General features: G+C 39.0%; 1 protein-coding gene and 1 pseudogene across 5 annotated transcripts in view; both read left to right on the top strand.

Moving 5' to 3' along the window:
* The window catches only part of CDH17 (cadherin 17), a 73,666-nt gene that overhangs the window by 11,531 nt on the left and 36,442 nt on the right, over positions 1–25,693 (top strand). For all 5 annotated transcript variants that reach the window (XM_058698579.1, XM_058698578.1, XM_058698575.1 and 2 more), the window contains exons 2-5: positions 2,699–2,769; positions 8,277–8,375; positions 22,832–22,966; positions 23,896–24,034. In XM_058698579.1, the coding sequence (XP_058554562.1) occupies positions 2,722–2,769; positions 8,277–8,375; positions 22,832–22,966; positions 23,896–24,034 (421 nt within the window). In that variant the 5' untranslated portion in view covers positions 2,699–2,721. The remainder of the gene's footprint in view (positions 1–2,698; positions 2,770–8,276; positions 8,376–22,831; positions 22,967–23,895; positions 24,035–25,693) is intronic.
* On the top strand, positions 13,562–13,658 carry LOC131495206 (U6 spliceosomal RNA; annotated as a pseudogene).

Below are 25,693 nucleotides of genomic sequence, written 5' to 3'. Positions count from 1 at the left end.
CAGGCTCCATACTGTCAGTCTGGAGTGCAACGTGGGGCTTGAACTGACAAACCATGAGATCATGACCTGAGCTGAAACCAAGAGTTGGACACTCAACTGAATGAGTCACCCAGGCACCCCTTCTCTTAAAAACATTGGTGGGGCGCCTGGGTGGCTCAGTCGGTTAAGCGTCCGACTTCAGCCAGGTCACGATCTCGCGGTCCGTGAGTTCGAGCCCCGCGTCAGGCTCTGGGCTGATGGCTCGGAGCCTGGAGCCTGTTTCCGATTCTGTGTCTCCCTCTCTCTCTGCCCCTCCCCCGTTCATGCTCTGTCTCTCTCTGTCCCAAAAATTAAAAAAAAAAAAAAAAAAAAGTTGAAAAAAAAAAACATTGGTGACAGCTGATCATGTGAATTTTTCCAATGTGAAAAAACAAACCTAGTTAGATTTAATCATTGATTCATTTATATATATATATATATATATATATATATATATATATATATTTAATATTGCAATATACTTCAGCCTGGCATTGTTATTTATTTCCATGTGTTTCCAAACCACATAAGCAGTCTAAAGCAGTAGAAAAATGTCTGTTTGTGTTTAAGATAATGAGCCAATTCTAAAATGATGTTTGAACACAACAACCAAATTAATTCTGTTGCAAAAGCTCATTTCTAAACATTTATAGAATTTATGAATCTGATTTTCCTGAAGGGTTTGGATTCTAGGTCTTCCTTAACATAGCTGTAGAACCTTGGGAATAGTTGCTTCATTGATTTAGCATGTAGAAACAATATATACATTTTGTATATCTCCATACCTCTATTCCTATATCTGTATCTCTGCAGCTCCCACATTATATACAGTACAGTAGAAAGAGTTGAAAGAGGTTTAGGTCTTTGGGATCTGACAGATCTGGCTGAAAGCAATGCAATGTCCCTTTCTAGCTATGTGTTAGGCAAATCACTTAACTTTGAACTTCTATTTCCTCATATATACAACAAGTATAACATTTCCTAACTCATTATGTTTGTGAGAAACTCACAGGCTTTCTGACTCAGAATCCACTGTCTACATCACTGTTACACTGTTTGTAAAGGCTCCTCCCAAATCTACCTCCTAGATGTTGCTTAATAAATGCTTATTTCCATCTTTATCTCCTAAGGCATTTGCGAGGCTAAAATTGTGTAGTACATTTACCTTTTTAAAGTTCAAATATGGGAGCTCCAGTGGCACAATCGGTTAGTGTGTGGTACTTATAAAGTTCAAATATAAGCTATCCAAATGTAAGAAATTTAAAATGTCAGGGATTACATTTTTAGAGTGGTTAGAATTTCAATAACCATATTTTCATGGTGACTATATTAGTGATATAAGTTCATTGGAATTTTGGTGAAATGGGTACATGTTCCATTTTACCAATTTTTTTGGTTTTGTTTTAGCAGTCCAGTATTATGATAGGCAACAACCCTGCTTTATAGTCCATGTGGAAAATTTATATCAGATCTTAAAAATCAGTTCGTCATGATGTGTCTCAGAGTGAAAGTTATAATGTTGAAAAAATGTGAAGCCACAAGAAAGAAAGGAATAATGCTGAACAGAAGAGAGTAAGGACAGAGTTTGGATTCTTATTTGGTTGCTTTTGGAGTATTAAGAAACACATTTAGGGGGCGCCTGGGTGGCGCAGTCGGTTAAGCGTCCGACTTCAGCCAGGTCACGATCTCGCGGTCCGTGAGTTCGAGCCCCGCGTCAGGCTCTGGGCTGATGGCTCGGAGCCCGGAGCCTGTTTCCGATTCTGTGTCTCCCTCTCTCTCTGCCCCTCCCCCGTTCATGCTCTGTCTCTCTCTGTCCCAAAAATAAAATAATAAAAAAAAAAAAATTAAAAAAAAAAAAAAAAAGAAATACATTTAGGCATATTGCCTTAGGCATATATACTTAGGCATAGGAAATATACTTAGGTATATTCCCTTAGGCATATTGCCTAGTTAGCAACAGTGTTTAGAAGACCGAAGTGTGGCTGGTGAAGTCTTTGAATGAAGGATGATGAACGTTCTTGGGTTCTTTCTGCTCTAGGAAGCTCATGTCTTTGCAACTTTGAATCAGAATCACTAAAATTTTAGTATCTGTTATCCTGGCATTTGCCAAAACATATCTTTCCCATGCATACAATAAAAGTGAAAACTATACTTATTTTCTACCCTTTAAGACCCTTAAATGGAGAAGATTATAATAAAGTGAAACAGGTAAAGAAATGGAATTACTATGAGCTTCTTTGGGGATTTTGACTTGTGTGTTGCTATGGATGAGGCATCATAAAGCTTCTGGAAGGCTGGGTGGTTCCAAAACGAGAAGAAGTTGGCCTTTAGAAATCCCATTCTACTAGGTTTATAACTGGATATTGTTCAATGATCCTTTCTGGTTGGAAATATGTGATTTTTTTTTTTTTTTCAACGGTTTTTATTTATTTTTGGGACAGAGAGACACAGAGCATGAACGGGGGAGGGGCAGAGAGAGAGGGAGACACAGAATCGGAAACAGGCTCCAGGCTCCGAGCCATCAGCCCAGAGCCCGACGCGGGGCTCGAACTCACGGACCGCGAGATCGTGACCTGGCTGAAGTCGGACGCTTAACCGACTGCGCCACCCAGGCGCCCCGGGAAATATGTGATTTTAACCGACTGGTAACTAATCACTTTTATCTCTGGTTTATTCACAGAAGTTTCAATACAGAAAACCATAATGATGCGAGCCCAACTCCATTGCTTGTGTCTCCTTACACTTTATTTGGTAAGAGAAGAGGATGCTCTTTATTTATTTGCCAGAATATTTTCTGCCATTTTCTACCTCATACCAAGGAAACGATGATTATCATCACCTAAAAAAAAAAATCTATCAAAATTAAATTGTATACAAAGGACACGTAGTTTGCCCCACTGTGATATTTTTGATGAAATGGCTACAAGTCAAATGTCTACTCTTCAACCAGGGAGGTACTTTCTCCTCAGCTCTTAAGAACCAATACCACTTAACGGGCAAGGTTTAAAACAAATCTGTCTATTCATGTTTAGATCTTCATGTATAGCTCAGGGACTCTGGAAAGAAAAGTATACTGTACATATATTAATGTCTATATATACTAAATATATTTATGTGTATGTAGTGTGTATATATATATATATATATATATATATATATATATATATATACTTTAGTCTATGTCCCTTAATCTTGACTTTTTTTTTTTCTTTGACCATGAAAAATTACCATGGGAATATTAAGAAAAACATTTTCTCTATTTTCAACCCTGCTCTGTTTTGTACTTTTATCCCCTATATATGGTTTGGAGTTTTCTGGTCAAAGTTGTCTTTAGCCATTTGTTGAGTCAACCCTGTTGACTAACAGGCTTCTAGAAATTAGAGCTGGATGGACTCTGGAGAGACCCAGCCCTCAATCTTGGGTAGATAGTGGGGTGTCATTGTTGTTTTATTCATGAGTCTCATAAAGGTCATACACTTGCCCAACAGTCTGTTGTATTAGGAGGCAAGATTATGGGGAAGCATCTGCTTTCTCTTTAGAAGGAAGTTGCTAGACCCTCACATTTCAAATCTTGTTTTTTTCTTCTGGAACCCAAAAATAGCATCAAATTCTAAGTTCCTGGGAGCCTCCTAGAGTCCTCAAAGTTCAGAATATTGACATAATGAAACAGAGCCAAACTTGTAAACCTACCAGAGCCTTCCTCCTGGGGGAGGGAAGGAAGCTGTGGTTCCAACTTTATGAGCGATGTGCCTCCTCACAGACTGGAGGCTCAAAGCCAGACACAAGGGCTGCTTGGAGTATGTCAAACATCCCCTCTTAACCTGTCTCCTCTTCTTCCCTATTGAATGCCCTTTGCTATCTGTCTTATCACAGGTGGTAGTGAAGTCAGACCTAGGTACAAAAGTGGCAGTGCCACTTACTAGTGATAGGAGCTTGGGTGAGATAGTTAAGTTCTGAACCTCAGTTTTCTGCCCCATGAAATGGGTCTCAAAAGAGTACTTGCCTTGGGGCACCTGGGTGGCTCAGTCAGTTAAGCGGTTAAGCGTCCGACTTCAGCTCAGGTCACGATCTCACTGTCCGTGAGTTCGAGCCCCACGTCGGGCTCTGTGCTTACTGCTCAGAACCTGGAGCCTGTTTCAGATTCTGTGTCTCCCTCTCTCTCTGACCCTCCCCGTTCATGCTCTGTCTCTCCCTGTCTCAAAAATAAATAAAACGTTAAAAAAAATTTTTTTTTTTAAAAAAAAGAGTACTTCCCTTGTTGGTTGTTGTGGCCATTAAATGAGCTAGTGCATTTATATAAAGCCCTTTGATCAGTGACCGGCCCAGTCTAAGTACTAGATAAATATTGCCTATTATTATTACTACAGCATTTTAAATATTCAGTGTCTACATTCATATGGACCTTGACTTCCATGAGGAGAACTATCTTTTAGTCATCTTTGCAGCCTCAGCATGCAGCACTATGCCAGGAACGGGGTAGAAATTAAGTACATAATCATGGACTTCTATTAGGAGACAGCAAGATCTAAGACAAGATTCTATCATGATAATTTGATAATAGTGGGCTTATCTTGTCTGAGAAGGGGACATGCATTTTTTATTTTCCTGGATAAAACGTTGGATATAAGTTTTCCTTCTCTCTACTCTCAGGCCAGTGGGATTTCTACCTAGAGTAAGAAATAGTGCCCAAACCATTGCTGGCAGCAAGAGCCTTGCCCAGGAGATAGCCACATGCACAGCTGTGTCAGGTGAAGGAAGGGAGTTGCTACCATCCACCCCACCACCCCCTGTCATTTAAAAAAATTTTTTTTAATGCTTATTTATTTTATTGAAAGAGAGAGAGAGAGAATGAACAAGTGGGGGAAGAACAGAGAGAGAGAGAAAAAAAAAGAGAATCCTAAGCAGGCTTCATGTTCAGCCTGAGGTGGGGCTTGATCTCCCAACTGTGAGATCATGACCTGAGCCAAAATCAAGAATCAGACACTTGACTGACTCAGCCCCCCAGGCGCCCCTCACCCTCAGTCATTTGTTCAGCAAGTGGCTTTCCTGTTCTCTCCTGAGCACTGGTTTCCGTCAGGGGAATGAAACATTGCATGAATATATTGCAAGGGCCCTGAAGAGAAAGCAAGTAAGTGACCAGGGTTTGGGAAGGGGTGCTGAATAGTTAGGTAGGGAAATCAAGGAGAAGCCACCTGTTTTAGAGTTTTGCCTGGGATTGTACTTCTTCTAGAAGTAAGGAGGGTTTGGCATAAATACTATGTAATTACTGCAGAGAACTCTTGATGGGAAGTACAAAGAGGGTGGCTACAAGGTAGGCAGACCTAGCAGTCCCATGTATCCTTTGCTGGTCTGGAAGGGTGTGGCAACGTGGCTCAGAGTTGGGGCTCGGTGGTGCCACAGAGCTGGCTTCATCCCACATTCTCTGTGTCTCCACTGTGGCACTTTTCTGGACATACTTTCCTGATCTTGTTGAGGAGCAGAAGAAATCATATGTGTGGAGGGTCTAGTCCCACAGCTGCTGTACAGGAAACATTTAAAAAATGACAGTTCTATTCTCTTCCCTTCCTTTTACTTCGTGCAGGATGGTAGGTGTTACCTCTCCAACTCCTGCATGAACCCTCTTTTCTTTCTCGTTTCCCCCACACCACCTTTCCCAGTTCGGGCAATGTGGCTTGATGACTCAGAACACGCACACGCATTTTGAAATCTTTATAGCCCAAATAGAAATGTTAATGGGCATGTAGGGAGATTTGCTGCCCTGTTACGAGAATGCAACTTTGAACCTTGCAACTGAGATATACCCTCCTGTCCCGAAAGGTGAGCCAGCTTGTCCTCACAGGAAGAACACAGCCCTGTTTGTGAGGTTTGCTCGACTAATGGGAGTTTCTTCTGGATGCCATTACTAGTGTGAGCTGCTGAAAGACTGGCCGCTTGCGGACATGAGCAGAAAGTTGATGAAGGCAGTTTGCTGTTAAATCATGATCCCACAGAAACCACTGCTCTTATCTTGTACAAACCATGGTGGTGCCTGGACATCTGCACCCAGTTCTTGTGTCCTGCCCTCCAGAGGATATGTGGAAAAGGAGTGCAGGGGAGAAAGAGCCCCCAGAGGAAGATATTCCTTTAAAGGAATTGATGAGCTAGAAGTCTATAACGTTATTGTGTCAGTTAAGGATGCTTTTAGTATAGGCAATAGGAAGTTCAACTTTGGAGTGGCTCTAGTAAGTCGAGGTTTATTTCCTCAGATAACGAAAAGCCTGGAGTGGACAGCCCAAGGCAGGTTTTGCATTTCTGTGATATTATCAGAGACTTGGGCATCATTCTCTTCGCTCCACCATTATTTGAGCTGATTTGTTCCCTTGTGGCTTCATGATGGCCACCACAGCCATAGACACGCGGTCCACGGTCTGAGCAAGAACAACGGGGAAGGGGGGTGACAATGCTGGCCACATCTGTCCTTCTTCATTGGAAAATAAAAGCTTGACCAGAAACCCTCCAGTAGACTTCACCTTTTGTTTCAGGAGCCAGAACAGTCACTCAGCTCCCTGCTAGCTGCAGGGGAGTCTGGGAAAGAGACCTCTTGGCTTCCCGAGAGAGAGAGGTTGGTGATGGCTGGGGGCAGCTAGTCCACGGGCCTTCCACAATCTGAGGGAGTGGAGACCAAATTCTAAAACCCTCTGTGTTTTCATCTGACAGACAACCAGTATCAAGTTAATCGAAATTCAGTGAACCAAGGGATATAGTGGAAGGCCTTCCCCCAAACTCTCATACTGATTGTTCTTGGTTTATTCTCAGCATGTCCATCCCAAGAGTGTACTTGCTCTCCCTGAAGAAGTGGCAAACAGTTCTCTTCCCCCGAGTTCTTCACACTTTCGTGACTTTACCTCTCCAGCTCCCCAACCATCAACTCCTCATATTATACTTCTGATCCTAACCTATCCCACCCATGATTTCTACACAAGTAGACCTGAAGAACCACAGAAGAAGCATTGGGTATGGGTGCTAAATCCCTCATTCCAGAGGGCGCCCTCTGTGGGTGGGTTGATGGCTGGCTGCCCCCCTGTGTGCCACCTGTCGTGCTCTGTCTCACTTTAGAAGGATAGTTGTGGTGGGACATGGAGGGATGGCAGGGGTTGTCGCTGGATGCTCCCCATCCTCCTGGGTTGGGAATGGTGGGAGTCATACCCTCCTGTACATCCTTGATGTCACCTGTTTTCCTGTCAGATTGTCTTGGTCCTTTTTTGTTCCCTCTGGTAGGTAGTGGGGCATAGCAGCTGAGGGCAGCCATTGCAGAGTTGCAATGGGTTAGAATCCTGCTTCCTGTCAGCACCTGGGCAAACTGCTTACCCTCTCAGCATCTTAGTCTCATTGCCTGTAGAACGGAGCTGGCAGTAATAATTTGTCCCCAGGTGGTTGTCAGGATTAACTGTTTTTAGGACTGAGTTCGGCACATAACTAATTTCTCTTCTTACTGTCCCAGCCACCACATACTGCTATTCCAGCCTGAATTTGGGTGTCTGCAGAGGTTTCTTGCCTGTCAAATTCAAGGTCTTTTGGCTTTAGAAATGTCTTAGTTACTTGAAGTAAACATTTTGTTCTTTTTTTTTTTTTCCTGTATGAGCATGGATTGCTAATCAAACGTTAAAATAGTAAGCTTTTCTTGAAGTTACAGTTGTACCAAGTAAGCACTGTACTCAACACATCTAAATATTTTTTTCCCTTATAAATTTAATTGTCCTTGAAGTGACCATGAACTCTAGGGTGCTGGGAATCTTCCATAAATGTCCTTCTAAATGAATAGGAGTGGAGGAAAGGTGTTTTAAGAAGCTGATTTAACACTGTGTTGTATTTAGAAGACAGAGTGGCATTGTGGGCAGATAGAAGCTTTTGTTCAGTTAGATCTTAGTGTGTGTGCCCTGACAACCACTTAAGGCATTTACTCTGGGCAAGCAGCTTCACCTCTGTGAGCCTCATTTATAACATGGGAGTGTTAATATTCTCTCTACAGGAGGATTGCTTGAATGGTTAAAGGAGAAAAATAGCACAAGACTCATGGCAAGCCATCTTGATATAGTGAAACTCAACAATATCAGATCTCTTTCTATCTGTTTTGACTATACTTTGCATTGTTTTGACTAGGTTAGAATGTTATGTCTTCTATTTCAGTCCTAGAAGCCATAATAAAATTAGCAAGTGGCATGTATATATTCATAATGATGGGTATGCCAATTTTCTTTTTTTATTTCCTTTTTTAACAGACAGCTGGATATGGCCAGGAGAGGAAGTTTAGTGGACCCCTGAAACCCATGACATTTTCTATTTTTGAAGGCCAAGAACCAAGTCAAGTCATATTCCAGGTAATGGCTACTCTTGATCACTGTCACCTTCATTTTACAGGCTCTCACAGTGGACTTTACTCCTTAATCTACTGTACAGCAGGAAATAAAATAGAGGCATGGCAGATCTCATTATCAAGAATGATTTCAGAAGCTAAGTTAAACAGAGAGTTGGGTGGCCTCAGTATTGTAAGGGGTTGTACGTGACATCTCATTCAGACTTCTTCAACCATGTCTGGGGAAAATGCTCCCATCCCTGGGGGTGCGGAGCTTGGTGCCTATAGGCACTGCCTCTTCCTCAGGGTGGGAAGGGAACAAGTCCCTGGAGTGGGATGGCCATCTGACTATCCATCCAATGAGCATGCTGCTTGAAGCATTTGAAGATGCAGATTCTCTGGAGTAGCACTGGCATGGTGTGCTTTTCCTTACTATCTTCTCTGAACCCATCCCTGGGCCCTGGCCGGTGGGTTGGCCATGCTGGGAGGCGGTCATCTCATGTAAATAGATAACTGAGAAAAGCATCAGATTGAGGGTGGACTGTAGATGGAAGTAAGAGACTCCAGCTATAAAGGGGACTGAAAAAAGGCAGCAGCATGGACACCTGCCCTGTGCTGCCAGAGGAAAAAGCGTGTACCGAGGACTGGCAGTATAGAGTAGGTATTCTGTGAGCATCTATTGAACTTTCTATTGAACAGAATCAGGACCCCAGAGAGGCAATCCCCAACTTACAAACTTCACAGACCTGGAAACTGGCTTGGTAAGATGATTCTAGTCTCTGAGTATCCCAGTCAGTGCAATCATTTCTTGGGTTGCTCCACGTCTTTTTCGGTTCTTTTTCCATTAGCCAGCCACCCTACAAAGCCCATCTCTTCTTGGCCAGAAATGATAGTCCAGTTGTCATGGCTGAATGTTTCTTACTTATGGGTGAGTGTGTTGGAGGAGAGGAGTAGGAGATGAAAGGGATTTCCTTCCTGGGATCTCAGAATCTTTGTGTTAGAAAAGACCTTGGAGACTTTTGGTACCAACCACTTGTTTTACAGATAAGGAAACTGAGGCTTAAATAAGTTATTGGCAGAGTTGAGATTAGAACACAGATCTCCTGATACCTGTTTGGAGATGGAGATACCATAGTCTCTCCATTTTGTATAAGTTTAAGTAAGTTAACAACAACACTGAGATTAGAAAACAGGTCTCCTGATACCTGTTTGGAGATGGAGATACCATACTCTCTCCATCTTTGTATATGGAGAGAATGCAGCAAACCCAGTTATGGTAGGATGTGCTTTGAACTCTTTATTGCAATGGTGCGGAGGTGTTGCACAGATACTTTTATTTGGTACCACTGGAAATATTCCCCTGGAGTTTGGGAGACACAAAGCAAGCTCAGTGCCGCACGAGGCTGATCCTTGGGTTGGTAACATATCTTAAAACAAAAAAGAACTAAACAGCCACAGACTTCTTTCACCGAGGATTTTCAACTAGCTCCAGTTCAGTACTCTAGGGGCTTCTAGATCATAAGATAATATAATACAAATCTAAGATAGGTCATTTTTTTCCTTGTAATGAGATTTAGCTTACACACCATAAAGCCTACCATTTAAAATGTGCAAATCATTGATTTTTAATTTATCACAGAGATGTGCAACCATCACCACTAATTCCAGAACATTTTCATCAGCCTCAAAATGAACCCTGTACTCATTAGTAGTCCTCATTCTCTTCTCTTCTGAGCTCCTGGCAAACACAAATCTACTTGCAGTCTCTATTTGCCCATGTAGACATTTAATATAAATAGAATCATACATGTGGCCTTTTGCGTATGGTTTTCCAAATTTATCCATACTCTAGCAGATATTAATACTTATTCCCTTTTTATAGCTGATTAATATTCCACTGTATGGATATATACCACATTTTGAATGTCCATTTTTCAACTGATGGACATTTATGCCTATTATGAATAATGCTATTATGGACAGTCATATACAACTTTTTGTGAGGACATATATTTTCTTGGATATATACCTAGGAGTAGAATTGCTAGATCATAGTTAATTCAATGTTTAACTTCTGAGGAACTGTAAAACTGTTCTCAAACCAACTGAACTATTTTACATTCTTACCAGCATTGCTTATAGGTTCTGATTTCTCCACATCCTTGCCAATGCATGTATTTATCTGTTTTTATTACAGCTATCCTCATGGTGGAATGGTACTTTTTGTGGTTTGGGTTTACATTTCCATAATGACTAATGATGTTGAATATCTTCTCATGTGCTTATTGGCTGTTTGTATATCTTCTTTTTTTTTTAATTTTTTTTTTTTTTTTTTTTCCTGAGAGAGAGAGAGACAAAGAGAGAGAGAGAGAAACAGAGCACGTGTGGAGGAGGGGCAGAGAGAGAGGGAGACAGAATCCAAAGCAGGCTCTGGGCTCTAAGCTGTCAGCACAGAGCCTGATGTGGGGCTCAAACTCATAAGCCATGAGATCATGAACTGAGCCAAAGTCGGACGCTTAACTGACTGAGCCACCCAGGCGCCCCTGTATATCTTCCTTGGAGAAATATTTTGCCTATTTTTAAACTGGGTTATCTTGTATTGTTCTAAGAGCTCTTTATATATTCTATATTACAAGTTCCTTATCAGATATATGATTTGCAAATATTTTCTCACATTCTATGGGTTATTGTCTCACTTTTTGATAGTGTCATTTGAAGCACAAAAGCCTTTAATTTGATGGGATGTTTTCCATTTATTCAGATCTTCTTTAATTTCTTTCAACCATGTTTTATAGTTTTCACTTTACCAATATTGTATTTATTTTTTAAATTTATCTTGAAGTATGTTATTCTTTTTGCTCCTATTGTAGATGTAATTATTTTCTTAATATCATTTTCAGATTATCCTTTGCTAGCATGTAGATATACAATTGATTTTTTTATACTGATATTTCATTCGGCAACCTTATTGGACTTGTTTATTAGCTGTAATAAGTTTTTCAGATTCCGTATGATTTTTCATATATAAGATCATGCCGTCTTTGGTTAGTTTTACTTCTTTCTTTCCAATCTGGATGTTTTTTTATTTCTTTTTCTTGCCTAGACCTTGAATAAAGCCTAAATAGAAGTGGCAAGATTGGGCTTTTTTTTTTCTTGTTTCTAATCTTTTGGGGAAAGCTTTTAGTCTTTCATCATTAGTTATAAGGTTAGCTGTGGGTTTTTCTTAGATGGCCTTTATCAGGTTGAGGAAATTACCTTCTATTCCTGGTTTGTTGAGTATTTTTTTTTTCATGAAAGAATATTGGATTTTGTCAAATGATTTTCTGCCTCTGTTGAGATATTAATTTGGATTTGTCCTTTATTCTATGGACATGGGGTATTAAATTAATTGATTTTCATATATTGAACTAGTCTTATATTCTGGTATAAATTCCACTTGATCATGATATATAATCATGTCAGGATGATACTATCCTCTTAGAATGAGTTGGGACGTATTCCTTACTCTACTTCTGGGCTGCATTTGTGAAGATTTGGTTTTATTTTTTCTTTATGGGTTAGGTAGAATTTACCAGTGAAGTCAACTGGTCCTGGGGTTTCCTTTGTGGGAAGTTTTTTGATTACTAATTCAGTCTCTTTACTTGCTATAGTTTTATTCAGATTTCCCGTTTATTTTTTAGTCAGTTTTGATAGTTTTCATCTAAGAATTCATCCATTTCACCAAGGTTGTCTAATTGATGGGTAAATAATTACTTACCATATTCTCATTAATCCTTGTTATCTCTGAAGGTTGGTAGTGATGTCTGCTTTTACATTCCTGATTTCAGTTATTTGAATCTTGTTTTTTTTTTCTTGATAAGCCCAGCTAAAGATTTCCCAATTTTGTTGATCTTTAAAAAAAACCAAATTCCAATTTTGTTGCTTTTTTTTCTCCTTTGCTTTGGTATTCTCCATTTTATTAATTTCCATTCTAAAAAAACATTTTTTTTAATGCTTATTATTTTTGAGAGAGAGATAGAGAGAGGACAAGCAGGGAAGGTGAAAAGAGAGCGGGAGACACAGAATCCAAAGCAGACTCCAGGCTCTGAGCTATCAGCACAGAGCTCAACGCGTGGCTCGAACCCATGAACTGTGAGATCATGACCTGAGCTAAAGTTGGATGCCCAACTGACTGAGCCACCCAGGTGCCCCTCACTAATTTCCATTCTAATCTTTATTTTCTTCTGCTTGCTTTGGGGTTAGTTTATTTATCTTTTCCTAGTTTCCCTTTATTCATCTGTTTCTAGTTTCTCAAAGTAAAAGATGACTGACTTGAGATCTTTCTTCTTTTATAAACATTTACAGCTAAAGATTTAGCTCGAAGTACTGCTTAATCTGCATCTCATGAGGTTTGGTCTGCTGTGTCTTCATTTTAATTCATCTAAAAGTATTTTATAATTTCCTTGAAAAATTTTTTATGTTTTTATTTTATTTTATTATTTTATTTTAGTTTATTTTTTAACTTTACATTCAAGTTAGTTATCATATAGTGCAACAATGATTTTAGGAGTAGATTCCTTAATGCCCTTTACCCATTTAGCCCATCCCCCCTCCCACAACCCCTCCAGTAACCCTTTGTTTGTTCTCCATATGTAAGAGTCTCATGTTTCTGTCCCCCTCCCTGTTTTTATATTATTTTTGTTTCCCTTCCCTTATGTTCATCTGTTTTGTATCTTAAAGTTCTCATATGAGTGAAGACATATGATATTTGTCTTTCTCTGACTAATTTCGCTTAGCATAATACCCTCTAGTTCCATCCATGTAGTTGCAAATGGCAAGATGTCATTCTCTTTGATTGCCGAGTAATACTCCATTGTATATATATATATACCACATCTTCTTTATCCGTTCATCCATCGATGGACATTTGGGCTCTTTCCATACTTTGGCTATTGTTGATAGTGCTGCTGTAAACATTGGGGTGCCTGTGTCCCTTCGAAACAGCACACCTGTATCCCTTGGATAAATACGTAGTAGTGCAATGGCTGGGTTGGGAGGTATTTATAATTTCCTTTTTGATTTCCTCTTTGACCTGTTGGTTATAGGGTGTATTATTTCCACATATTTGTGACTTCCCCAAATTTCCTAGTGTTTGGTTTCTAATTTTCTTCTGTTGTGGTCAGAGAATATATTTTGTATGATTTCAGTGTTTAAAAATGTATTGAGATGTGGTTGCTTCAGCAGCACATATACTAAAATTGGAACGATACAGAGAAGATTGGCCCCTGCACAAGATGGCATGCAAATCCACAAAGCGTTCCATACTTAAAAATAAAAAAATAAAAAAATAAAAATGTATTGAGACTTGTTTTATGGCCTAACATATGATCTATCCTGGAGAATTTCCATGTGCATTTGAGAAGAATGTGTATTAGGGTTTTGTTGGATGGAGTGTATTTTGAGTGTATTTTGGGGTCTGTCAGTAGGTGATCTTTGTCTGTAATTGTTATAGTTTCTTGATGGATTGGCCCTTTATAGAATGTCCTCCTTTGTCTCAGTTAACAATTTATGTTTTAAAGTCTGTTTTTCTTCTAAAAGCAGTCAGGCTTAATTTCACTCTCATTTTGAAATGTAGTTTTGTTGGATATACAATTTTAATTGGCAGGTTTTTTTCTTTCAGCATAGTCTCCATGAGAAACTAGGTGTTCATTTCATTGAGGATGCCCTTATGTAATGAGTCTTTGCATTTTCAGCATTCTCCCTTTGTCTTTCACATGTTTGATGATGTGCTAATTTTGAGTCTCTTTGAGTTTGCTGTAGTTGGATTTAATCCAACTTCGTGGATGTATCATATTTTTCTTGAACTTGGGAGGCTTTTGGCCATTCTTTCTTCAAATAATCTTTTGGCCTCTTTTGTTCTTTCATTTCCTTTTTTGACTTTCACTACGCATGTGTTTGCTTGATGGTTCTTCATTGGTCTCTAGGATTCTGTTAATATTTCTTCATTCTTTTTTTTTCTCTCTGTTCTTCACATTAGATAATCTCAATTGATCGAATATCAAGTTCACTTATTTTTTCTTCTGCTATGTCAGATCTACTGTTGAACTTTCTATGAATTTTTTTATTTTAGTTCTTATACTTGTCAACTCCAGAATTCCTATTTTTAAAAAATAATTTGTATGGGGTGCCTGGGTGGCTCAGTCAGTTAAGCATCTGACTTCAGCTCAGGTCATGATCTCACAGTCCGTGAGTTTGAGTCCCACATCGGGCTCTGTGCTGACAGCTTGGAGCCTGGAGCCTACTTTGGATTCTGTGTCTCCCTCTCTCTGCCCCTCCCCTGCTCATGCTCTGTCTCTCTCTGTCTCAAAAATAAACAAAACATTAAAAAAAATTTTTAAAAATAATCTCTATGTCTTTACTGATATTCTCTCTTTGGTGAGATATCATTTTAATACTTCCCTTCAGTTCTTTAGAAATAGTTTTATTTAGTTTTTGAGCCTATTTAAAATAATTTAAAATCTTTATCTAGTAAATGTAACATCTAGCCTTCCTCAGAGGCTATTTCTACTGACTGCTTCTTTTCCTGTATATGGGCCTTACATTCTTTTTATTAGCATGTCTCATAATCATTTGTTGAAAATTAGACATTTTAAAGAATATGATATGGAAATTCTAGAAATCGTATATCCTCCTCTTTCCAGTGTTTGTTGCTGTTTGTTTGTTTAATGACTTTCCTGAATTAATTTTGTAAAGTGTATATTTTTTGTCATGTGTGGCCATTGATATCACCAAATGATTGAACTGAGATTTCATTTGCCAGGGAGTTCTGTGTGCATGTTGGACACACCTTCAAGAATGTGGTAAACAGTTTACAACTCTGCCTTAGCCTTCACTTTTTGCTTGCACAAAGCCTCAAGGTCAGCCAGAGGTGAGATATTAGGTCCTTCTCTGGTCTTTCTTGAGTAGGTACACAGCCCTACTTGTGAATGTGGCTTTCTACACTCCCAGGAATATATGGAAGATTTTCAATGCCCCCTAGGGTCATCTTATTTCCCAGATTAACCTTTTAAGTATTTTGGTCAGCTTCTTGTTTATATTAACTATTATCACTGCCTCAGGTAGCTGCAAAGTTGAATAATTGCTGATAATTATTTTTGACACATTCCCCAAGAGAAAAATTGTTTGCAGTGAGTGAACTCCCAAATTCCTCACACTATATTTCCAGGAAACTTCCAGATAGGTCAGATAACAGCATTTCTCTGGGAGTGGGGCTTTTGGGAAACTCCAAACCCTTTCTCCCTTCTCCGTGGTACTGTGGTTGTGAGGCTGTTGGATTTCAAGACTACTGTATATCTTTTTTTTTTAATTTTATTTTTTTAAATTTACGTCCAAACTAGTTAGCATATAGTGCAACAATGATTTCAGGAGTAGATTCCTTAGTGCCCCTTACCCATTTAACCCATCCCCCCCCCCCACAACCCCTCCAGTAACCCTCAGTTTGTTCTCCATATTTATGAGTCTCTTCTGTTTTGTCCCCCTCCCTGTTTTTCTTGAATAAGGGACAATAGAATTTGGGCAATTCAATGTAATCACAAAGCTTGGTTCTTATTGACCGTAATTTTCTTAAACGCTCCTTGGATTTTGCAAGTTTTTGGTTAATTTCCAAGGTTCTGATAAAGTTTATATTTATTTATTTGCATTTTATTTCTATATTTATTTACATTTTTTTTCCAGTTTCTCATTGCTTTCTGGAGGAAAAGTTTTGGTTTTTTTCCAGATCATTACTCTACCTTTCCCATTGACATCTAAGACTTTTCCTTAAAACACAAAATAGTAACACTTTCATTTAGTAGATAAGTAACATAATATCAACAAGCAAACACTCACAAAAAAGTATTCACCCACAGTTCTACCCACTTAACACATCAAATATATTTTTTTTCCATTTCTTGCCCACTGACATGAATGCTTTTGGTACTATTACAACCATAGTCTAGATTTACTCTTATATTCTCCTTTTGTTATTTTTCATAAATCCACTTTTTTCTTGTGCTGCTTCATACTTTATAAAATGAACATTTTAATTATTAACATTCTATCAACTTTATTATGTACAGTAGTAATTTTATCATCTTTAGTTTTTGATCATTTAAGAATTTTCAACTTTCCAATATTGTAAATAAGGCTACTTATACTATAAACATGTAGCTTACTGTTTAAAAAATATTTCTTTAGGATAAATTCTGTTTGGTGATGTTTTCTATCAAAGGCTACATTTTATGCCTCAAGTTATTTTCAAAAAGATTGTGCTAACTTAAATTTCCACCAATAATATATATGTTTCTTTACATCCTTTACAACATTGGCCGTTATTAGTTTTTAATGTTAATAAATAATATAAAAATGTATTAAAATGATTAATGAGGCTGAGCAAACTTTTATGTTTGCTTCATTTTATGTGAATTTTCTTTTTTTTTAAATTTTATTTAAATCCAAGTTAGTTAATATATAGTGTAATAATGGTTTCAGGAGTAGAATTTAGTGATTCATCACTTACATTTAGCACCCTGTGCTCATCCCATCGGGTGCCTTCCTTAATGCCTGTCACCCATTTAGCCCATACCACAACCCAACACCCCTCTAGCAACCCTCAGTTTGTTTTCTGTATTTAAGAGCTCCTTCTCTGTTTTTATCTTATTTTTCCTTTTCTTACACTATGTTCATCTGTTTTGTTTCTTAAATTTTATACAGGAGTGAAATCATAGGATGCATCTTTCTCTGACTTATTTTGCTTAGCGTAAGACATTCTAGTTCGATCCACATTGTTGAAAATGGCAAGATTTCATTCTTTTTGATCCTTGAGTAATATTCCAGTGTGTGTGTGTGTGTGTGTGTGTGTGTGTGTGTGTATCTTTATCCATTTATCAGTCAATGGACATTTTGGCTCTTTCCATAATTTGGCTATTGTTGATAGCACTGCTATAAACATTGGGGTGCATGTGCCCCTTTGAATCAGCATTTTTGTATCCTTTGGATAAATACCTAATAGTGCAATTACTGGGTTGTAGGGTAGCTCTATTTTTAACTTTTCGAGGAAACTCCATACTGTTTTCCAGAGTGGTCGTACCTGTTTGCATTCCCAGCAGCAGTGCAAAAGTGTTCCCTTTTCTCCGCATCCTCACCAATATCTGTTGTTTCCTGTGTTGTTAATTTTAGCCATCTGACAGGTGTGAGGTGGTATCTCAATTGTGGTTTTGATTTGTATTTCCCCGATGATGAATGATGTTGAGCATCTTTTCATGTGTTTTTTGGCCATCTGGATGTCTTCTTTGGAAAACTGTTCATGTCTTCTGCCCATGTTTTCACTGGATTATGTGTTTTTTGGATGTTGAGTTTGATAAGTTCTTTATAGATTTTGGATACTAATCCTTTATCTGATATGTCATTTGCAAATATCTTCTCCCATTCTGTCAGTTGCCTTTTAGTTTTGTTGATTGTTTCCTTCACCTTGCAGAAGCTTTTTATCTTGATGAGGTCTCAGTAGTTCATTTTTGCTTTTGTTTCCCTTGCCTCGGGAGACATGTCTAGTAAGAAGTTGCTGTAACCAAGGTCAAAGAGCTTGCTGCTGGTTTTCTCCTCCGGGATTTTGATGGCTTCCTATCTTGCATTTAGGTCTTTCATCCATTTTGAGTTTATTTTGTGTATGGTGTAAGAAAGTGGTCCAGGTTCATTTTTCTGTATGTTGCTGTCCAGTTCTCCCAACACCATTTGCTGGAGAGACTGTCTTTATTCCATTGGATATTCTTCCTGCTTTGTCAGAGAAGAGTTGGCTATAGATTTGTGGGTCCTTTTATGGCTTCTGTATTCTATTACTTTGATCTATGTGTCTGTTTTTGTGCCAGTACCACACTGTCTTGATGATTACAGCTTTGTACTACAGTTTGAAGTCTAGAATTGTGATGCCTCCAGCTTTGGTTTTCTTTTTCAACATTACTTTTGCTATTTGGGGTGTTTTTTGGTTCCATACAAATTTTAGAATGGTTTGTTCTAGCTCTGTTAATAATGTTAGTGTTATTTTGACAGGGATTTCATTGAATGTGTGATTGCTTTGGGTGGTATCAACATTTTAACAATATTTGTTCTTTTGATCCACGAGCATGGAATGTTTTTCCGTTTCTTTGTGTCTTCTTTGTTTCTTTCATAAGCTTTCTATAGTTTTCAGTGTATAGTTCTTTTATCTCTTTGGTTAGGTTTATTCCTGAGTATTTTATGGTTTTAGGTGCAATTGTAAATGGGATGGATTCCTTGATTTCTGTTTCTGCTGCTTCATTATTGGTGTATGGAAATGCAACTGATTTCTGTACATTGATTTTATATCCTGCAGCTTTGCTGAACTCATGGATCAGTTCTAGCAGCTTTGGGCAGAGCCTTTCAGGTTTTCCATGTAGTGTATCATCATATCATCTGTGAAGAGTGAAAGTTTGACTTCTTCCTTGCCAATTTGGATGATGCTTTTTATTTCTTTATGTTGTTTGATTTACTGAGGTACAACGTCCAACACTATGTTGAATAACAGTGGTAATAATGGACACCCTTTTCATGTTCCTGACCTTAAGGGGAAAGCTCTCAGTTTTCCCCCATTGAGGATAATATTAGCTGTGGGTTTTCATATATGGCCTTTGTGATCTTGAGGTGTGTTCCTTCTACCCTGACTTTCTTGAGGGTTTTTATCAAGAAAGGATGCTATATTTTGTCAAATGCTTTTTCTGCATCTATTGAGAGGATCATGTGGTTCTTACCCTTTCTTTTATTAATGTGATGTATCATGTTAATTGATTTGTGGATATTGAACCACCACCACAGCCAAGGAATAAATCCCACTTGATCATGGTGAATAATGCTTTTAATGTGTTGTTGGATTTGGTGGGCTAGTATCACGTTGAGAATTTTTGCATCCATGTTCATCAGGGAGATCGGTCTGTAATTCTTTTTAGTAGGGTCTTTGTCGGGTTTTGGAATACCAAGGTAATGCTGGCCTCATAGAATGAGTTTGGAAGTTTTCCTTCCATTTCTTTTCTTTTTTTTTTTTTTTTTTTTTAGAATAGCTTCAAAAGAATAGGTATTAACTCTTCCTTGAATGTTCGGCAGAATTCCCCTAGGAAGTCATCCAGCCCTGGACTCTTGTTTGTTGGGAGATTTTTAATTACTGATTCAGTTAGTTTACTGATTATGGGTCTGTTCAAATTTTCTTTAAAAATTTTTTTAATGTTTATTTATTTTTGAGAGAAAGAGAGATAGAGAGGGAGGCAGAGGATCTGAAGCAGGCTCTGTGCTGACAGCAGACAGCCTGATGCTGGGCTCGAACTCACAAACCATGAGATCATGACACGTGCCAAAGTTAGGTGCTTAACTGACTGAGTCACCTAAGTGCCCCCTCAAATTTTCTACTTCTTCCTGTTTCAGTTTTGGTAGTTTATGTTTCTAGGAATATGTCCATTTCTTCCATATTGACAATTTGTTGGCATATTAATTGCTCATAATGTTCTTTTTTATTGTTTGTATTTCTGCAGTGTTGATTGTAATCTTTCCTCTTTCATTCATTATTTGGGTCCTTTTTCTTTTTGATAAATCTGGCTAGAGGTTTATCAATTCTGTTAATTTTTTCAAGCAAACAGCTCCTAGTTTTGTTGATCTGTTCTATTGTTTTTTTGATTTCTGTATCATTGATTTCTGCTCTAATCTTTATTATTTCCCTTCTTCTGCTGGTTTTGGGCTTCATTTGCTATTGTTTTCCCAGATCTTTCAGTTGTGTGGCTAGGTTGTGTTTTTGAGACCTTTCTTCCTTCTTTAGGAAGGCCTGGATTGCTATGTACTTCCTCCTTAGACTGCCTTTGCTGCTTCCAGAGGTTTTGGACTGTTGTGTTTTCATTTTCATTGGCTTCCATATACTTTTTAATTTCCTTTTTAATTTCTTGGTTAAGCCATTCATTCTTTAGTAGGATGTTCTTTAACCTCCAAGAATTTGTGGTCTTTCCAAATTTTTTCTTGTGATTGATTTCAAGTTTCATAGTTTTGTGGTCTGAAAATATGCATGATATGATATTGATCTTTCTGTACTTGTTGAGGGCTGATTTGTGACCTAGTATATGATCTATTCTGATCTATTCTGGAGAGTATTCCATGTGTACTGGGAAGAATGTGAATTCTACTTTAGGATGAAATGTTCTGAATATATCTATTAAGTCCATCAGGTACAGTGTGTCATTAAAAGCCATTGTTTCCTTGTTGATTTTCTGCTTAGATGATCTGTCCATTGCTATAAGTGGGATGTTAAAGTCCCCTACTGTTATGGTATTATTATCAATGAGTTTCTTTCTGTTTGTGATAATTAATTTATATATTTGGGTGTTCCAAGTTGGGGTCATATATATTTACAATTGTTAGATCTTCTTGGTGGACAGACCCCTTAATTATGACATAATATGCTTCATCTCTCGTTACAGGCTTTGTTTTAATATCTAGTTTGTCTGATGAAATATGGCTACTCTGGCTTTCCTTTGACATCCATTATATTATACGTGAATTTTCAATTTTTTAAAATTTAATTCTTTTAAAAAAATTTATTTATTTATTTTTTTAATGTTTATTTATTTTTGAGACAGAGAGAGAGCATGCGCTGAGCATGGGAGGGGCAGAGAGAGAGGGAGACACAGAATCGGAAGCAGGCTCCAGGCTCTGAGCTGCCAGCACAGTCTGATGTGGGGCTCAAACCCATGAATCATAAGATCATGACCTGAACCAAAGTTGGACTCCTAACTGACTGAGCAACCCAGGGATCCCATGAAATTTCTATTCTTGTGGTCTTAAAAGTGCTATAACTATTCCATGAATAATTACTGATATTTTCTTCACTTCTGAAAAATCAATTAAGATTGTCATATAGAATTTTATCAAGTTGAAGCCACTTTTAAATTGCTTTCTTAACATTAAATTTTTTTTTTCAACGTTTTTTATTTATTTTTGGGACAGAGAGAGACAGAGCATGAACGGGGGAGGGGCAGAGAGAGAGGGAGACACAGAATCGGAAACAGGCTCCAGGCTCTGAGCCATCAGCCCAGAGCCTGACGCGGGGCTCAAACTCACAGACCGCGAGATCGTGACCTGGCTGAAGTCGGACACTTAACCGACTGCGCCACCCAGGCGCCCCTTAAATTGCTTTCTTAACATTAAAATGTCTCTTAACCTTTGTCATAATGTTTAGAAGAACCAAATGACATCTTTTTTTTAATCTTAGAAATCACGTTATCCCTTTTAATGTTTCTTTTCTTTTTTTAGTATAATTTATCGCCAAATTGGCTAACATACAGTGTGTGCAGTATGCTCTTGGTTTTGGGGGTAGATTCCCGTGGTTCATCGCTTACATACAACACCCAGTGCTCATCCCAACACGTGCTCTCCTCAATGCCCATCACCCATTTAGAAGCCAATAATGTTAGGGCACCTGGGTGGCTCAGTTGGTTAAGTGTCTGACTTTGGCTCAGGTCATGATCTCACAGTTTGTGGGTTCGAGCCCTGTGTCAGGCTCTGCACTGGTGGTGAAAAGTCTGCTTGGGATTTTCTCTCTCTCCCTCTCTCTGCCCCCTACCCACTTGTGCTCTCTCTCCCTCTCAAAATAAATGAATAAACTTAAAAAAAAAAAAGAAGCTGGCAATGTTATAGTTTTCAGATATTCTCAGAAAAATCTCATCTAACTACAGCCACAATTTAAAGCATCAATTTACTTTTATCAATGTGTTAAATTATATTATACATTGTTTCTTGAGGAAATGTATTTTAAAAGATAAATAGTTAATATTCAGGTGGATATTTATTTATTTATTTATTTATTTAAATGTTTATTTATTTTTGAGAGAGAGAGAGAGAGAGAGAGAGAGAGAGAGAAACAGAGTGTAAGCCAGGAAGGCACAGAGAGTGAGGGAGACACGGAATTGGAAGCAGGCTCTAGGCTCTGAGCTGTCAGTGCAGAACCTAACACGGGGCTCAAACCCATGAACCACAAGATCATGACCTGATCCCAAGTTTGATGCCTAACCAACTGAGCCACCCAGAGCGAACTTTTATTTATTTATTTATTTTTTTTAAATTTTTTTTTTTCAACGTTTTTTATTTATTTTTGGGACAGAGAGAGACAGAGCATGAACGGGGGAGGGGCAGAGAGAGAGGGAGACACAGAATCGGAAACAGGCTCCAGGCTCCGAGCCATCAGCCCAGAGCCGGACGCGGGGCTCGAACTCACGGACCGCGAGATCGTGACCTGGCTGAAGTCGGACGCTTAACCGACTGCGCCACCCAGGCGCCCCCAGAGCGAACTTTTAGAATGCACCACGTTAAAAGCTCAGATCTTATTTAGTGGTTGTACAAATGAAAACGTCACCTTTTCTACAAATTCTGCAACATTGTTTTTTCCTTACAACCTAATCTGATTTTTGCTTTCTTCCCCAGTTTAAGGCCAGTCCTCCTGCTGTGACTTTCAAACTAACTGGAGAGACAGATGGCATATTTCAGATACAACCGGATGGACTTTTGTATCATAACAAAGCCCTGGATAGAGAAACAAGAGCTGTTCACAAACTCCAGGTGAATTGAAACCAGACACAGGAATCTAACTCCAACCTCTCTGAACATCTTTTATCTTAGAAGAATCATTGGCACCTGCATCTCTTTCACAGAATCTGGTTACGGCTCTCTTGACATTAATGTCATGCTTTGCAAACCTCATTTGTCAATTTTTTTACCAACTACAAAAGGATTCCCCTTTGGGTATGGCAAAGGAACCCTTTTCTTCAGGCTTTTTAACCAGAGTAACCCAATTTAAATTGCCAAGGCCCTCAGAAAGCATTGCTTCCCCAAGCATGGCCATGCTTAAGTACCTGGATCAAAACCAAGCCAACCCTTCTCTGATATTTCGCTGGTGTCTTCCTTTGGTTGTTGTGTGGGTTCTGGATCCACAGAGAAGGCAGCATCAGTGCAAGGACAGACCTCCTGTGGGCCTTGCAAGAAGCAGAAGTAACCAGTGGTCAGAGGATCTGACTGAAGATAACTTCTCCCTCTTTGTCCTCCTTAGTTTTTCATGGTTTGTAGCTGAATACATGGGAATGGCAGAGAGCTAATTTTAGGGAAAAAAAGAACAAGCAAAAGCTTCCTGTCTGGTAACTTCTATTGGCTTTGCAGGCTGACCACTAAAATGCTCTGTAAGAGGACATGGCACTTCCACAGCCTTAAGGGTCAAAGTGTTCTTATCTAACTGACTCCAACTATTTAGAAAGGAAGCACGTCCAGTGTCCAGTATACCCTACTGCTGGAAGAACAAAATCATGATTAGCCAGATTTAACGGATAGGGTCCCTGTTTTAGTACTTCCCAATATAGGGCTTTTATGGGTGTCTTTCACCCCTATAGTCACAAGGCTATTGGGTCTTTGACGTCTAATTTCCTTCAACTGACTTTTGAGTGTGTGATATGAAGTTCAGACTCATCACGGTGGTTTCCTTTTCCTTTCTACATCAGGTCTCCACCCTGGATGCTTATGGAGCCACAGTGGAGGGCCCAGTTCCCATCACCATAGAAGTGAAGGACATCAATGACAATCGACCCACGTTTCTCCAGCCAAACTATGAAGGCTCAGTAAGACAGAATTCTCGTCCAGGTAAAAGGCAGGAGTCTGAAGATATTTATGGAAAGGTAGAAGAATAGCAGGCAGGAGGAGCAGATTTGTATGGCTAACAGCTGCGGCTATCACTCATTGAACACTTCCTGTCATATTTAAATTTCACAACAGTCATCTAGGAGTTAGTTTATTATCTCCATTGCTCTAAGACATGGTTTCTCAGCTTTGGCACTACTGACATCTTGGACCTGATACTTCTCTTTTTGTCAGGGGCTGTTCTGTGCATGTTAGAATGTTTAGCAGCATCCCTGCCATCTACTCACCAGATGCTGTTAGCAACCCCTCTCCCCAAGCTGTGACAATAAAGATGCCTTCAGACATTGCCAAATGTCACCCAGGGGACAAAATCTCTCCAGTTGAGAACTATGATTCTAGAATGAGCTTTAGAACACCTTAGAGCTGGGAGCACCTGGATGACTCAGTTGGTTGAGCATCTGACTCCTGGTTTTGGCTCGGGTCATGAGTTCATGGTTCGTGGGTTCAAGCCCCATGTTGGGTTCTGCACTGGCAGTGCAGGAGCCTGCTTGGGACTCTCTCTCTGCCCCTTTCTGTCTACCCCTTCTCCACTTGCTCTCTGTCTCTCTCTCTCTCTCTCTCAAAATAAATAAATAAATAAATAAATAAATAAATAAATAAATAAACTATATAAAAAAAGAATATCTTAGAGCTCTAAGACACTCAAGAATACTCTAGGGAAGTGAGCTCAGTCTCTTACATTGTCCCAGAAATCTACACGCTTATGGTCACTGTTGGCTCCCAGTTCTTTTTCTTCTCTTACTTGCAACTCCTGCTTACAGTCCATCCCTTCACTATGCTTCTACACTTCATTTACATTAAAGCCCCTCATCAAGGCATTATTGAAGATTTGGGGAGATGAAGGAGCATTATATCATAATATGAATATGAAGAAAACAAATGTGAATATTAGACTTCTGAGTTTTCATAAAGACTCTTGGCCATTTCCACCAACTCAATGTCAAGTTTCCCTCTATGTTACTTAATCTTGTATCTCTTTCTTCAGTGCCACTTCTAGTACCTCAGGAAGAACATTTCTTCCGCTTTATCATGTGCAGCAATTTCACTTTCTGTCCCTGAGACCATAACCAAAGACTCACTTATGAATTCTGCTAAATAAGAATCTTCTTTTTTTTTAATTAAAAAAATTTTTTTAATGTTTTATTTATTTTTGAGACAGAGAGAGACAGAGCATGAGCAGGGGAGGGGCAGAGAGAGAGGGAGACACAGAATTGGAAGCAGGCTCCAGGCTCTGAGCTGTCAGCACAGAGCCCGATGCGGGGCTTGAACCCACAAATTGTGAGATCATGACCTGAGCCAAAGTTGGACGCTTAACCAACTGAGCCACCCAGGCACCCCAAGAATCTTCTAAGTCTTACCCTTTCTCTCTTCACCAATAGGGTCTTCTAGATCAGTGGTTCCCAACATTTTTGGTCTCAGGGCTCCTGTGTTCTTTTAAAAATTATTAACAACTCCAAAAATCTTTTGAATATGTGGATTATATCCAGTGATGTGCTGGTAAATGTTTAATAGCTATCTTTCTGAGGGGAGAAGCCCTGATTTGTAACATTTTCCAATTTCTGTGGTATAAACACTCCCAACATGGCTTATTTTAAGCTACCA

Source organism: Neofelis nebulosa, chromosome 14, assembly GCF_028018385.1.
Source record: "Neofelis nebulosa isolate mNeoNeb1 chromosome 14, mNeoNeb1.pri, whole genome shotgun sequence".
NCBI lineage: Eukaryota > Metazoa > Chordata > Mammalia > Carnivora > Felidae > Neofelis > Neofelis nebulosa.
Note: the sequence above shows the minus strand (reverse complement) of the source record. Positions and strands in the feature narration are given on the sequence as shown.